The sequence below is a fragment of the Lampetra planeri genome, chromosome 2 (assembly GCF_965212315.1).
Source record: "Lampetra planeri chromosome 2, kcLamPlan1.2.h2, whole genome shotgun sequence".
NCBI lineage: Eukaryota > Metazoa > Chordata > Hyperoartia > Petromyzontiformes > Petromyzontidae > Lampetra > Lampetra planeri.
The window spans coordinates 10,172,640-10,189,713 of NC_136108.1; the positions used below are offsets into that span (position 1 = coordinate 10,172,640).

General features: G+C 43.5%; 1 protein-coding gene across 1 annotated transcript; it reads left to right on the plus strand.

The window, feature by feature from the left end:
- The first annotated feature begins 834 nt into the window (after positions 1–834).
- Positions 835–16,136, plus strand: CYP27A1 (cytochrome P450 family 27 subfamily A member 1). Its single transcript, XM_078606465.1, has 9 exons — positions 835–1,341; positions 5,826–6,016; positions 6,871–7,064; positions 8,370–8,567; positions 9,464–9,627; positions 10,202–10,368; positions 11,375–11,456; positions 13,159–13,362; positions 14,736–16,136. The coding sequence occupies exons 1-9, from the start codon at positions 1,036–1,038 to the stop codon at positions 14,850–14,852; spliced, it is 1,623 nt and encodes a 540-aa protein (XP_078462591.1). The 5' UTR covers positions 835–1,035; the 3' UTR covers positions 14,853–16,136.
- The last annotated feature ends 938 nt before the right edge of the window (positions 16,137–17,074 follow it).

Consider the following 17,074-nt stretch of genomic DNA (forward strand, 5'->3'; position numbering starts at 1 on the left):
ATTACATGACATGCTATAGTGTATGTTATGTGAAATATGCATTATTCGCAACTAAAATACAATTTGAGATGTCTTTTTAAATTAACCGACCTGGTCCGGCTAGGCAGGACCATACGAGATGGGAGGCCCCCACGCCCCAACGCCTTCAAACTAAATCATAAGTGTTACATCGACACGCGCCCCCAAGGCGCGGTGCGCGGGGCGATCTTCTCCCATTCGCAATACCTTCCGGACGGCTCTGCGGCTCGGTGTGAAATTCAGTGAAGGCGGGTCCGGCTAGTTGGGGTTTCACCATTTGCTAAACTCAATTGAACGTTCAAACCCCCCAGATTCCATACACAGCTCACCAAAGTACTTACATATTTTTTTTATAACGGGGGGGGGGGGGGGGTGGTTTCAACCATTCAAAGAACAAAAACTATTCAGAATTTCTCAAGAATTGGATTGCTATTGCGTGCTTGTTGATGCAGATTATAGGGCATGTTAAATCACTGCAGTTAATCCACATCCAAAGACGTTCACTGCCATGTGTAACCTAAGATGGACTAAACAGCTTGTAAATTCAACATGTGCGTGACAACCATCAATTGGAAAATAGTCTTCAGAGCGCAGCGGATAACTTTGAAGCACAACGTGTTTTCAAATAAAATACAGCAAAAGCAAAAACTACTCTTCTACACATTCTGGAAGAGAAAAAAAACGTGAATGCGAATGCATAGTACAGTATTCACAGCAGTGCTTAGAATGTTAGATAGAGGGCGGTACTAAAATATTTTTCCAGCAAAAAAACAAAAGACCTATAACCCACACGTGACGAAATACTGCGTATCGGTTGTGTGTCGACGCATGGACACGAGACGAGAAGAACCAACGTAGACGCGTTACGCGACGCGTGTCGCGGACTCCACTCGATCACGGGACAGCGCCCACCGGGTCAGCAAATGCCGCCGTAGCCAGCGTCCTTGCAGCGCGGGGTCATCGTGAGCGCGCAGTTTGAGAACAGAGAACTCTGCCTAAAGAACATAAAGAAACGCCATGGCTGCGTGGTGGACGAGGATCACCCGCTTCCGTCCCCTCTCTCTGCTACTCCGACCGGCACCGCCCGGATTCGCTCGCGTTGCCGGGGCCGGGACGCGAATTCGGACCTGGACCGAGACGCGCACCGGGACCGGCGCCGAGACGCGCTCACTGCGCTGGGCGCACGGCGAGGCGGCGGCTCCCGGGGTGGTGATTCCTCCCGTGGCGGAGAATTTGCGCTCGCCGGAAGAGCTGACGGGGCCCGGCTTCTTCTCCATCATCTACTGGGTCTTGTGTCGAAACGAGAACGCGCACCTTTTGCAGGTACAGCGCAGACGTCTCGCGCGCAGGTGGTGAACGACGTCTTGCGCAGGTAGAGAACGACGCCACGTGCAGGTAGAGAACGACGGTAAAGAAATTACGTCTTGCGCAGATAGAGAACGACGTCTAGTGCAGGTGGTGAACGACGTCTCGTGCAGGTGATGAACGACGTCTCGTGCAGGTGGTGAACGACGTCACGTGCAGATAATATATTGTGCAGATTGACCACCTGTTACATTCAGGTAGAGAAACATCTGCTAAAAGTGACTGCTGCAGACTACGAGTTAGACTACAACATCTGCAGGACGATGACATGGGTGGAAATAAATGAACTTGTTGGAGTTAGTACAGCACACCGGTGTGTTGGAGAGCAAATCCACAGCATTTACAATCTGAGTATTCACTAGTACATCACACCGGTGTGTTGGATCTCTCCAACACACCGGTGTTGCTGTACTATTCAGATTGTAAATGTTGTGGATTTACTCTCCAACACACCGGTGTGCTGTACTAGCAATCAGTTGCCTAGTTCTGTTTACTTGACAAACCTTACTCATTGGCCGTGTCGGGTGGTGGCGGGTTTAACGACACATTTTATATTTACACGATCTAACCCCAAAAAACCTTTATTTTGCAGGAGTTAGCTGGAAAACACATTCTCATTGCTTTTTGAGAATTTGCTGCGGGTACAATGATTTAATTAATTATGAAAGGCAAGCAACTGCTGCCTGGCATAGCTCAGAGATGCCTGTTGTAGATAACATGCAAACACGAGTGTTCCTGCAGTACTTCGTTTATTTTTGCACATCTAAAGCCATTGGGCAATACTGCACACGCTCATAATTTAAGATGGGGACTTGGTTACACCATAAAAACATCGTTTCGGCAACAACAAAAACCCGCTAACAAAACAATCCAAAGTCAACTGCACGGGGTCAAATTCCGAATGGCGAGGTCCTGCAACCCGCACAACCCGTCCATGGCTAAGAGAACGCATCACGTACAAAAACACTGATACTGGTAGGAACTTCCTGGTTACACCAGCCCACAGGGGATTATTGTGTCCGTCCGTCCGTCGTCCATCCAAAAATGGGAGGGGTGGGGCTGGGTAGAAAGGGGAGGGTGGGGAGGGGCTGGGTGGGGAGGGGAGGGTGGTGAGGGGCAGGGTGGGGAGGGGAGGGTGGGGAGAGGCTGGGGGGGGAGGGTGGGGCTGGGTGAGGTGGGGCTGAGTGGGGCTGGGTGGGGAGGGGCTGGTCACCCCGTGGTGCCCTTATAAAACCCAACGTTTAACCTACTCACGCCGGCTTGTGCCCGCCCTCAGTCGGGCATATTTGCGGAAAACACCACGCCGCCGTTGACCCTGGCCATTGACCGAGCAACCCAACGTGTTCCTACCAGCTCCCTCCGCAGGAATGTGTTTATTAACGTAATGTGTGCAAAGCAGAGTGATCGCTTGCATGCACACTTTAAGGGCAATCTGAAGTCCAAATGTGATTTAAAATAGGTCAAGAATGTTACTGTTGTTGAATCCTAAACATTTTCGCTTGGACACGACAGAGATCAGGGTGCTGACATGGAGGGGCGTGGGGGATTTCATCAGGGACAGGGATGAACTTCTTATGATACGGAACTTTACATGGGAGATTAAACGATCCAGAAGCTATCAGACCTATTCTAAGAACACGTTTAGGATGAAGATATCCAAATACCGTTCGATGCGTACATAAAGGGGGGGTAATACCAGTTAACATTTACATAACCCATTACAATACAAGTGAAGTTTCTCTTAGGTTATGTTACATCCGATATTACTGTTGTTCTTAGACTGCTGTCGTTAATAAATTGATGTTTTACGCAACTCTCTGCAGGTCTGCAGATACTTCTATTCTGGTTTAATCGTCTAATATTGTTCATTACTGTCAAACTGTAGCAGAAACAAAAAAAACTCACATTCGTTCATAAGTCAATATAAGACTGCCATAAAAGCAAAATAATAATATGCGAAGTTCGGGCAGCACATGGATTCTAAGGCAGTGTTATTGACGAATGTTTTTGGTTGTCCTTGTGGGCCATCATTAACACGGGGTTTACCATGAAGAGAGGTGCTGAAATCACGCCACATTCCCGCGAATTTAAAACCGTCCTATTGAACTTTGTGGTGCGTGTCGAGATAATCAATCGGCCCATTGCTCGTTTTGTACGCTGCTTCTGAACTTTTTTCATTCCACGGCTCACCCCTACCCCTCTTCCCCCTTATCTCTGGCTCCATGTGTCTTTGTCTCTGTGTGTGTCACCCAAAGACAAAGATCCACCAGTTCAATTCCCACTTTCGGTCAATACTAGTGATGATAATTATCTGAAACAGTCTTGAGCCTCCCCTAGGTCGATGCAGTAACTGGTGTATTGTGTAAACATTGTCATCGGGGAGACAAAGGTGGCCGGGCGCTGTGCTGGCTACACTTGCCCCCTCCTCCCCAGTTGCATGACCCTTTTAAGTTACAAAGACAAATGTCCACCACATAGCCTTAAATACTGCTGGGGCAAGTGCTATTGGCGAGCACTAATCAAAGCCAGCACAGCACACGAGGGTGTGGGTGGCCAGCACCACAACCGGACGCTTTTGTTTCCTGAATGGCGATGTTTGCACATCGCACCAGGTACCCATTTGAGGCTGAATCTACCTAGGGGAAGCCCATAACTGGTTCAGTTAATCGTCATTGGTGTTGGCTGTAAGTGGGAGTCGAACTCAAGTCACTACGCTACCGCTCCCCATATCTACATCACATTTATTTAATAAATCTGAGTTGCTCACTGTGATGAAAGAAATTAAAGAATAATTCATCTCTCGCTCTCAAAAGCCTCTCCTCTGAGTGATTCGTGCACAGAAACATTGAAATGTCACGCAGAAAGCAAGGGCAATGAGTCTACTTTTGATTACTAAATGAGTTTGCCTCGAAGCAGCAGTATGCTAATGTAGTCCACTTAATTATCAAAACCATAGTAAACGGAAGCATACAAATAATAACCTTGTTTAGTTATTAGTTTCCCATCTCTTTTTTCGTAGAAAGGCTGTCAGTAAAGAAACTACATTTTGGAGATGACCCACACAAAACAAACGAACCATCGCCAACAGCACTGCAACAAATAGGGCTCACTGCAACAAATAGGGTTATATACAAAGGGAAAACAACAACAAAAACCTGAGAATTCATTTCACAGTTTCAGAATCGATGTGACGGTTCCAAAATGCAGGAACCGGTAATCAATTTCGGAGGAATGTAATGCACGGATTGCCACGTAGGGACGGAAGTACAAACGGCCCAGAGTCCCAAGTCACCACCTGGTAAATTTGCCATCTTGTCTCGGTTAAAGGGCGCAGACCTGTGGTTTCCCTACTGTTGGCGAAAGGGCCTCCCCCTCGAGTGAGCTTTAGAGGGGAGGGGAAGGGGGTTTACTCACCACGCCGACCAGACGTTGGAAGAGGTGCACGTACCCACCAACTTGTTACCCCACCACACACAACCTGCCGGCGAATCGACTAACTGTGGCATACCCATTATTATTGCTCAGTGGACAGAGGCTGAGAGATTTATGAAAATTACCCCATGTTTCAACTGCCATGCCAGGAGATCCAACCTAACCGGTGACCCTCTTTTTGCAACTCCAGTGTGCCACATATCGTACATCACGGTAGCTCACTTAGTTTCCCAGAGGTAAATATATTATAATTTCCAGACATTTCTTTCAGTGTGGTAAATGTAAAAAAATCAGATTTTCATGACCCTAGTTCACATATCACTTTTTCACTGATGTTAGCCGTGGCCTGGAGTCCCATTAAGGTTGGGATTTATGGCGCATTGCTCAAATAACTGCGCCATTGTTCACATACTATTGTATGATAAAATACAGGCTAGTACTTCGGAAACATAATACATCCCTACAATGTTCCAGGATCATTCTAGAAAGTTCGGTGCATTACCTTTATCTTATGCCTATATTTGTGCGTTTTTCCTGGCCTTGAACTTTTACTGAAACAAAGTACAATGTACCCTTTGTTATTGCAAGGACAGCAGATAGCTTTAAACCAATGTATGACAAAGTAAACTCGTAAAAGTTGCTCAACTTTAATGGGTCAAGGTTGTTGGCTTTTTTCAAACATGGAATGTTTGTGCCACATTGCAGCAGTACGGGATTATGATGGTTAAAATATCTTGCCTACGACAGACGCAATTTGACACGTAGGCTTTAGTAATCTAAGAGAGGGTGATGCGGGGACATCATACCATGGAATTTGTAAGATGCACATAGAGTAGCAGTTGAAATATAGTATGATATATCGCTTATAGAATGTTCTGCAGTAATTGACTGGCTCGAAATAGACTGGAGGGCGTGGTTACAATATTGTTTTCAAACAAAAACAGATTAACAGTACCAAATGAAAAAATTTAACTCGCTGTTTTAAGTGTATTTTATTGTCGCTTTTTCAGGTGGAATGCAAAAATCGTTATGGACCTATGTGGAAGTCAAAATTTGGGCCGTACACGGTGATTAGCGTGGCAGATGCAGACCTCATTGAGCAGGTTATCCGCCAGGAGGGGAAGTACCCCATGAGGTTCGACATGAAGAACTGGACCGACTACCGTGACCTGCGCGGATACGCCTATGGGCCCTTGACCGAGTGAGTCTAACACCACAACCTCACGCTGAGCAATGACTGTTGCTGGTCATGAGGTTATTGGTATCATATTTTTGTGGGTGTAAATACCGGTCATTATTTGATTTATAAAGAAAAGTCTTTGACCTCAGTGACTGCAGAGTTTTCAAAATTCTCACCATTCTTCGGATTCAGCACAAACGCCTTCGACATAAATGCATTCTGAGTAACATTAAACCGTTTATTAAATGGAACAGTTATATGCATAAAGCATAACTCATTACTCCGTGTATAATTTTATGCATTATATATTCAAAGAACTTGCCAGAAAAAGAGCCTTCCCACAGTGCAGCAAGTGTACATATTCTTATCTTATATAGATTTATATGCGCCTTGGTTCAAGGCGCTTTCAATAATTATTTAATTGTACGTTAGATGATAGTGGTTAAATTAAAGAGTGGGGTTATTGAAAGTGGTGGTGTAGCTATGGTGACAGTAAGGAAGACAGGTGGGTGTGGTTAAGGAAGAATTGGGGTAGTGATAGGGGTTAGTATAGGCCTGGTCGTAACAATATGCAAATTGGTTGTTTACATTGGCGTTTTGCAAATTGCATTTGCTGATTTTTTATTATTATTGCATTTTCACTTGTAGTTTTCCAGACTTCTCCTTTGCAAGGGACTTGCTGTCTCAACAAACTCCTACAGCCTCTGTCTAATTATTTACCTCTCAACACATCATCCCCTACAACTCTTTATAAGAAAGTGAGGATCCAATGTGTATCCTCCACGGACCCACTCTGCCTGCGTCACAGTGCAGACCAATTCAGGCCCACTAGTCCTCATGGCTGCCCCCTCACCACGTTGCCCGTGTCTCCGCAGGAATGGATCCAAATGGAACCACCTACGTTCCGTGCTTAACCAGAAGATGCTGCGGCCGCGCGACATGATGGCGTACGTCAAGCCCATCAACGAGGTGGTGACCGACCTGGTGGCGCGGCTGCACATGCTCTCGGATAGCAATGGCGGAATGGTGAACGACCTTGCCAATGAGTTTTACAAGTTTGCCTTTGAAGGTACTGAAACGATTCTTAGTGTTTTTCATGTACAGCCTCTTTGATAATCTGCTGCTGCACGAGGGCCTACCCATGCTGTGTGGGATGTGGAGAGAGCACTAACAGGGCACATTGCGTCGAAGGAAATAGGTTTACCGATTTCAGAAAGAAATCGCTTTCGAATTACTGATACACATACACACGTCATATCCTATCACATGCAGCTAACGAGTGCATGAACATTGTTCCAGTAAGATTTTCTGCACTATTAATTATTTATTTGGGAAACTCTATTTCCAGTTCGGTTTGGAGAGCTTTTATTGTATAGCTCAGAGCTTACAACCATATCATAAAGTCAAAGTCCGACCAGGGTTTATTCAGGCCATCATCTTTCTGCGGTCAGTGAAATAACTGGGAGAGCACTGATTGATGGGATACGTTACAAATGTATTGGTTCTCATCATAGGATTTTTGAATTTCCACCACTTTCTCAGGACCTCAAATGGCAATGAGCACTATGTTTAACAACACAAAGATATGCATTGCTTGTAGAAAATCTATTTTTCTTATGCAGACCGCCATCTCCAAAGAACTGAAGAAATGTGTAGCCTAAATTTCGATTTAAAGCTTTCGTGACTGCAAGGATTCATCTTCTTGGTTCTTTCGGTAAAGTCACGTAGAATGGAAATAATAAAATAATAAAAAATAAAACATTATTAAATAATTCTCACGACGTTTCGGCCACAACGCAAGCAGCCGTCCTCAGGTGAAGACCAGGTCTGTCGGGGAGACAGCGTCTGAATGTCTCATCTGAGGACGGCTGCTTGCGTTGTGGCCGAAACGTCGTGAGAATTATTTTATGATGTTTTATTTTTTATTATTTTATTATTTCCATTCTACGTGACTTTACCGAAAGAACCAAGAAAATGTGTAGCCATTTCGTAGTTTTTAGATTGTCAACTCGAAAATTTGAGAAATTATGGCAAATTTGAATGAAAATAAACGTATCTGTTGTGATAGCTTTTATCGGCAGTCACAGATTTGAATTCTTGATCTGCCAACCTTCCCAGGTAGATGCACCTATCATGTTGGTCAGCAGACCTCTGCTAAGAACAGTTTCCCATACATTGAGACCATGTTACCTAACTCCACAAAAACATAAGAGAAAAATCTATGACCTACAAAAATGATAGGTGGTGAAAAACAAAGTGAGGAACATTCTCCTCCTTTCTAGAGTGCAATCTGGATAGTGACACCCATGCCCTCTTCCCTTTGTCCTCCCGTCCTTCCTCTGTCGACATGAACTAATCTGCTGTGCAATGCAAGGCATCTCTACTGTGCTGTTTGAGAAACGGCTCGGCTGTCTGGAGCAGTCGGTCCGGGAAGAGACGCAGGTGTTCATCAATGCCGTCAGGACTGTCTTTGTTCACTCGGAGAAGATATCGCTTATTCCCACGTGGATTCGAAATTTCCTGCCGTTATGGAAGCACTACTGCAACGCATGGGACGTGATCTTTTCATTCGGTAGAGTCCAATGCACACACCGACACGCAGACCAGTACACAATTTATGTTTAGAAACTGTGTTACTTAGAGCCTAAGAGCCACACTGCATTTTCTTCTTCTTGGTTCTTTCGGTATAGTCACGTAGAAGGGAAATAATAAAATAATAAAAATTAAACATAATAAAATACAATTCTCACGACGTTTCGGCCACAACGCAAGCAGCCGTCCTCAGGTGAAGAACAGGTCTGTCGGAAAGACAGCGTCTGAATGAAAACACCACACTGCATTGTTGCATTTAAGTTTTTTCTATGGAAAAAACACTTATTTATGCACGTGGAATAGCCACTCATCATTTAATATAACATTTAATATGGCCCCTATTACGTGCTCCATTAGAGAGCACTGATATATATTATCATGTTCACATGGTATCTGTACTTCATCTGTTGAGCTATATATGTACCCATATTTATAAGGTATTGCATTTTCTGGTTTCTTCCAAACACTCAAATATATCCTTCAGGATATTGGGCAGCTTTTTCGATCAGGGCTGTTCTGAGTCTTGGTTGGCCATTTAGTATTTACAAACACAATCACTTCCAATGACGTCATTGCACTGGGCATTTTATAATGTATGGGAGTGGCATCAGAGTACTATAACAAAAACATTCTCAAAATAATATGCCAGATCGTAATTTTAAGTTTTATTTTCTCACGAAGGAAGTTTTAATGTCATGTAACACAGCTTCGGGCATAGCTTAGATACATATTTAAATTTAAGAGCGATAAGCTTTGTTGAACTCAACTATAAGTTATTAGTTTATTACAAAAATAAGCACGATTAAAAATAAGCACTATTGGTTTGCATAATGCCATTTTGACAAGCCAGCATTGTACATATGTCACACCGAGCAGGAATGAAAGAGGTAGACAAGAAGATGATCAAGATCAGCGAGATGGTGGCACGAGGCGAGCCGGTGGAGGGCGAGTACCTCACGTACCTCCTGTCTAACGGCAAGCTGACTGAACACGAAATCCACGGCAGCATCGCCGAGTTGCTGTTGGCTGGAATTGACACCGTGCGTGACCACTGCATCATCTATTACACAGAAGGCGCAAGACACCAACCAAGAATATTTAAGCGCAGGGCATGGGTGATGCAGGCATTTGAGGGAGCGCACTGCTGAGACTCCAACTGCCACTTCATTTTTGCGTTTGTCACATCTAAGTGCTGTCTCTCACGATGAGACACAGTTCACTGGGCAGCTGCACTTCGCCTGTCTGAGTAATTTTAAAGGGCGAGGCATCTTTCCACGTTGTTCTATTTTCGCTTTGGCTCTGATGCATGAATGGTCTACGGAGGCAGACGGAAAAGTCCTGTGTGCATACAAGAATGAAATTTTGTGTGAAGATCATTTGTGTTTATCTACACGATCCACATGAAAGGCAGTAACGTTTCAATTGCATACATGATTCATAATAACACATTGGAAAATGTTATTACCAGTCCTTGTTACGGGACAGACCTTGCTGCAAACAGAGTAAAGTTCATGTGTGAATACATGTTATTTATTTTATGATGGTGAATAACTCTTTTCGCTTTGATATAATGTGAAGAGAGATTACCAGTGCAGCTTGTGTTTTTCCTGATAGACGTCCAACACCATGTCCTGGGCCCTCTATCACCTGTCAAGAGAGCCCCACCTGCAGGAGAGGCTGCACCAGGAGGTCGAGAGCGTCTGTCCAGGGGACACCGTCCCCAATGTACAAGATCTGGCCAAAATGTCATTCCTTAAGGCTGTCATCAAAGAGACTCTCAGGTGAATCGCCACACTCGTTTGTGGTCGATGGGAGAATTCGCTGGAATGATCGCAACGTGGCATACAGACGATGATGGCAAACATGAAAACCAATATGTATTGTCTGCTTTTACAAGTACTTATTTTATATCATTTACAAGTACATTAAAACCTTGGATTGCGAGTAACTTGGTCTGCGAGTGTTTTGCAAGATGAGCAAAAATTGTAAATAAATATTAATTTGATAAACGAGCGAGGTCTTGCAATACGAGTAGTACGTGTATACGCTTTGTCTGCCGAGCGTCACGTGATCACAACTGATATACGAGTGCTTTGGATTACAAACACGTTTCCGGATCGAATTATGCTCGCAATCCAAGGTTTTACTGTACTTATTTAATATCATTGTATATGTAGGACTTAACTGCCATTAACGAAAACTAGATCCCTTTGTGTCCTGAATTATATTAAAATTATCTTTCACGTCATTTTAAAGGACATCAACTTTACAGCATAAATCATACATTACAATGGCAATGTACATAACCAAGGTTACAAAACCAAGGTTGCAAAAAACATTAACAATTAAACTGCTCACTGGATGAGAGTACAAGGCATTTTACCAATGTAAAGGTTACTTGAGTGCACTGAATTAATGGAGGTCACGTCCTCAAGCCAATGCCCATCACTTCCAAAGCTCTCTCTCTGTCCATGTTTGGTGAAAATATTTCTAGAGGTTTGTTGAGTACCACAAAACTAAAACAATTGCAATATCGTACAGATCACGGAATCCAAAACCAAGATGAAGTTAAATGTAAATAGAGAACATTTAAGTGACTTACAAACGAGATATAAAATGAAAGGAAATACAAAAAAACATTCGTGTGCATTCTTCTACATATGTTTTCCAATTTGTGCTGTCCAGCATGTGGAGTGAAACTTCACACATCATGTTGATCAGCATACGGTAAAACCGGAGAGGCATCTGCGTGGGAACTGAGTGCTCATTGTGCATGTGTGTGTGCAGATTGTATCCAGTGGTGCCTTCGAACTCGCGCCTCATTGGGGAAGGAGGATCGAAAGTGGGCGGATATGTCTTCCCCAAAAACGTGAATGTGTAGATAGATTATGCTCACACGTCCACACTCATCACACTCACACAGGCATGTACTCACATCATTGTCTGTCTTGACACCCTGCAGTCTACAGACAATTGTGCATTATTGTAACATTGTAACTGCATGTTAATCCAAGCTTCATTTAATTACGATTCAATTATTAAAACGATATGATTGCATTTCCAATTAAAACCTAATCTTTAAATATCTCTACATTTAAAAATATTTTATATTAACAATTTGCTATCTTACATCAGTGCACGCTACAAAATACAATATGATACTGTGTACCGGAAAGCCACCGGGCCAGACGGAAGCCAAGTTGAAAATCATGCAAATCAAGATCCTGCCGAGGGAGATTCTGAATAGAATCCTGAACAAGATTGAGCAGTAAATTGCGGATAAGTAAGTGGGATTTTGGTCACACCGCAGCCCGTGAGATCAGATCACCAACCTCCAGATCAACATGGCAAAAACCAGAGAACACCAGCAGTCACTGGACATGTGCTTCGTGGACTTCGCACAGGTCTTCGACTAAGTACAGCATTTAAAGCTGTGGTGAATTATGCTGGAAATGGGTTATTTACCACACTTGCATCTTCTTGTGATAACGAACAAAAACCAGAGTCGTATCCGACTCAATCCAGATCCATAAAGAGGTCCAGCAGGGCTGTGTCGTCTCGCCATATCGGTTAAATATCCTGGAAGACATGGCCATGAGAAAGCCCCTTGAAGCTTTTAAATGAGGGGTACTCATAGGGGGCCAAAGGATCTCCAACTTGAGATATGCTGCGAACAACAGAGTCCTGGCAAGCTCGACAGATGAACTCGAGGAACTGATTGATCGTTTAGTCACAGCCGAGAAAGAACATAACCTTGTTATCAATATCAAGGACAGAATTGCAATACGCATCTACGTTGAAGCCAAACAATTGGAAAAGGTAATAAAGTTACGTACCTCAGCTAAGCCAATACAGAAGATGCAAGGTGTATAGAAGGCGTCTGGGAATGGCTCGCCCTGGGTACGGCAGTCATAGCTTCTTTCAAGCCGATCTGGTGTGGATGGAATATCGCACTACCAACCAAGATTCACCTGCAGAAAGGGCTTGTGTGGCCGGTAACATTGTACGGATTTAAGGGTTGGTCACTTAGGAAAGCTGAAGAGGTCAGGATCGAGGCCTTAGTGATGAAAGGACTCCATTGCATACTGAGGATCCCCTGGACAGGCCGCTGAACAAATACAATGATCCTAAATGAAACCGACTACAAAAAGGGGTTCCCATAATTGAATCTAGAAGCGAAATATGTTCCTGAGACACGTCCTGCAGAGACCCACAGGATGTGTCTCGGTGACAAGAATGAGAGTCCAAGGTGGACCGAGAAGAACTCGGATAGTTCATCCCACAGCCAACAATCTGATCGAAACAATGTATTCGCGCCACGTGCAATTCATTTACTTGATGATGTTTCAAAAATACACTGTCCACAGCTAATCTTTCCAAGATTATTCATAATAATAATCTACAACATTAAACATTTTCAACTTGCCTTAATTGCTGATTAATATACACAAATAACAATACAATACAAATATGTACAAATGTTTCCGAATTCTGAACATTCATGCCACAACTAATCTTTATCTCTGTGTTTTCTCCTACGTTGCATGCACATGTTCTGCCATTTCACTCAGACACTGTTTCAATTGTGCCACTACGCGGTGTCACACAATCCTGAAATATTCCCGGATCCGGAGGCATTCAAGCCCGAGCGCTGGCTGCGTAAAGGCACCATGTTGGCACACCCCCCTTTCGGATCCATTCCGTTCGGGTTTGGCGTGCGGGCATGCGTCGGGCGGCGCGTGGCTGAGCTGGAGATGTACCTCACCTTATCCCGCGTGAGTTCGTGAACAGAGATCCTTCACAAGATTCAAATAAAATGCGTTTTTCAGATGTGAATGATATGAAGTGTGCTTGCAGGCCATTAGATGTATTGCTTTCTGTGGTGTTTGGGTCATGACGATCTACTTCTGGGTTCTGGTTAATTCATAATGAAGATCGAGATGCCATCTTGACCACGCCAGCATGTTTTACTTTCTTCCAGATCCTGAAGCTATTGCAGAATAGACACACGGACCTCGAATATATCCCCTTAAACCAAATACCACCATCTGGCCTTCAGTTTTTCCCGTAGTTGCCAGACTTGTGGATATTTACAATTCTGCCTTGGCAAATCGCCTTTTCCCCTTCTCTACACTTTAGGCAAACACGGCTGCACTAGGGTTAATCTAATCTACAACACTGCCATGATCTCTTCGGAACTTTGCACCGCATATCCAGTATTGCCACTAAAATCCTAGCGTCTCTGTCGGATATATGCACTCAAATGCAAGCAACTTTTGTTTGAGCAAATTATTTACGATAAAGCTCTCTGACCCACACAATAATTATTACAGATCGCATTTCTACCTAAAAGCTCATTTCTACCTAAAATACCATTTCCTTTATGCTTGGACGGATTTCTCTTCTCTTACAAAGTGGTTTCCATAGCCAATCGAAATTTGGCTTGCAAAAGCATAGTGCCTTTTGATCTTCTCACAACAGTTTTTGTCATGTCTGTAAGTCGCTTAGTGTGCTTATTTGGTCATCTCCCTCATGAAAGTTTGAGGTTGATAATATTAATGCTCGGTAGTGTAGCAGTTAGCGCGCTGCGCTACAAACCCGCCCACCCGAGTTAGACTCCTGCTCACGGCCAGCATCGGTGACGATTATCTGAACTGATCATGAGCCTCCCCTGGGTCGACTCACCCTAAAATGAGTACCTGGTGTGGTGTGTAAACATCGCCACTAGGGAGACGAAGTCGGCCAGGCGTGGTGTTGACCACATGCCTCCTCATGTTCCCTGCTGGCCTTCGTAGGTGCTTGCTAATAGCACTTGCTGCAATAGTCTGTTAAGGCTATACGGGGGTTCTTTGTCCTTTTTTTGTCATACTCCACTTAATGGCTACCCCTCCCCGTGCTTCAGACTATCAATAACCCACATACGTATTACTAGCTTGACATAACATGCTTATAGGCTTAATTTAGGTTTTGGTATAACACTAACTTATTTCCTTTGATTGTGTCTTTCTTTGTCTCTGAGCCTGGATTTCCTGTTAAAATGAAGTACTGTATACCAAGTAAGGAAGTTGGTTATGTTTACCGCTTGGCGGACCGACTTGAGTGTTGCCGGTGTTAATGTGTGTGCCATTGCGTCCCCTGTCTCCTGCAGTTGATCAAGGAGTTTGAGGTTCAGAGGGACCCGAGTCAGAAGAAGATTTTACCACGCTCGTGCACAGTCATGATCCCCAGTGAATCTATTAACCTTAAGTTCATTACACGCAAGTGAGGATGTCTTTTTGCTCAAAATGTTTGTGCAGCATATTTTACAGCTTGCAGGGTGCAGCAAAATTGGCCTGACCAAGTGACGTCTTACGTGTGCATTTTGGGGCAGACATTCGCACGTTTGTGTCATCAGCACTGCATACACGTTTTATCTCCATACATATAAAATGCAAAGTTGTGAATATGTGTGTCTGTTCAAAATGTTTAGCGTACTTTCCGACATGCAACAAACTGGAAATTTTCCATGTCGGTATTTTCCAGACTGTACACCATGCAAAAATTATGAAAATACACTTTCGTTTTTTGTGGGGGGGGGGGGGGAGCTCAATAATGCATACATTTTTTGCACGGCAAATGAGCTGTGACGTCAAATCTGTCACGTGACTCGCGCACGTGGAAGCGTAACGCATTGTAGTGTAGTGGTTAGCGCGCCGCGCTACGAACCCGGCGACCCGAATTCGATTCCCGCTCACGGCCACCACCGGTGACGATTATTTCAACCGGTCCTGGGCCTCCCCTAGGTCGACTTAGCCTCAAACGAGTAATTGGTGTGTGTGAATATCGCCACTGGGGAGACAAAGGCGGCCGGGCGTGGTGCTGCCACCCACCCCCTCGTAACATATGAAGAGTGCTTTAATGATGAACACAATGCATATTTTCATTTATGTATATTTCAACAAGTTTATTTTTATTTGAACGTGAAGTTAATATTCACAAAATACATTTCAATTTTACCAATCCTTTATTGCATTGAACAAAACTATAATGATTTCTATATGTATTTGAATATACTAGACTGATTTATATTTAATTTCATACAACGGTAATGAAATGTTTACTCAGACTATGTTTGGGTTAATTTCTCAAAACCATGTTGCTAAAAATCTTAAGTTTGGGATAAAAGTGTAATTTTTTTAGGGTTAATATTTTCATACTGACGTAATTATATATAATGTAACAACAGCTGAGAAACCATTTCATTAGCAGTTCACCAAACCCGCATTTCGACACAAGTGCCAGAAAGGGCTGCATTATGTTTAGCTGTCACCGTGAACTGAAAGCAGCACTTGTGAAACTACTAAACATCTTGTGCACACAGCAACGTCCAATGTTAGCTTTTGTAATGTATACTAATGCCATAAAACCTAAATACGTTGTTATTGAGATGTACCATTGAATTTGTTCAATGTCTTGCTTGGTTATTAACTAATTCTCTATTAACCAATTCTCTATATTCAAATGTCATTTATAGACAGTATGATTTACATATAATAAATACACGCTTGTATGTTCCGTGTCGACTGACTTCGGGAAAGGCTCCGATGATTTAAGTGATTGGTCAGAGTTATGGGGGTGGCTTTAATGCTGCAGGGGTGCGAGAGCAAGCTGGAGCGACTACCCACGACGTTAGTTCGTAATTGGATGGTCCATTTCGTCAGGTCCATCCATTTATCAATCAAAACGCAAGGGCCTCTTGCACTCACTTGCACTCACAAGTGGATGTTGTGTAGAGCTCTGCATGTGTGTAAATCTGAGCCGTCCAATGTGTTTGAAAGCCGTATTCGGTCCTAAGTAGGGAAAGATTCCTCACCCCCGATTTGTTACGGGGTAGGTTGGGCTATAAGTAGGGATGACCAGAGCACATGGATACTTCAGTGACATCAGTGTTTTGGTTCTGTTACATCGACGTTTTGGCGTTGATGTTGGTCCCTTCAATAACATCGAAATATAGATATTTTCATTTTGATGTTTTGTTTTCGATGTTATTCACATTGAAAAAAAAATTAACTTGTTTGTAATGCAGTAAAGTTGCTGGTTTATAACAGAAACCGGCCCCTTCACCACAGTGCCGGATGATCCGAGTGGCAAAAGTAGCTACATGTGTAGTAGCTACATGGGTAGTAGCTACGGGCCCCGCACTTTCAAGGGCCCCGCGCTAAATGCTTTCAAGCTATCAATTCCGGTTCAATGAATCTGCACTTGCTCTATTACTATAGTACTATACTGCCTTCAACTTTTATTAACGACTGAGTGTTTAATGTTAGCGATTTGTCGTATTATCTGTCTGTATAGCAAATAAAAATACAATTGCTTTACTATGCAAGTAAAAAATTAGTGTTTTCATTTTAGTTTTTAACTTATTTAAGGCCCCTTTATAACATGCTACGGGCGTACCGTACTGAACTACTGTACTGTGTTTGTTTAAAGTGAACATCTTTAATTACA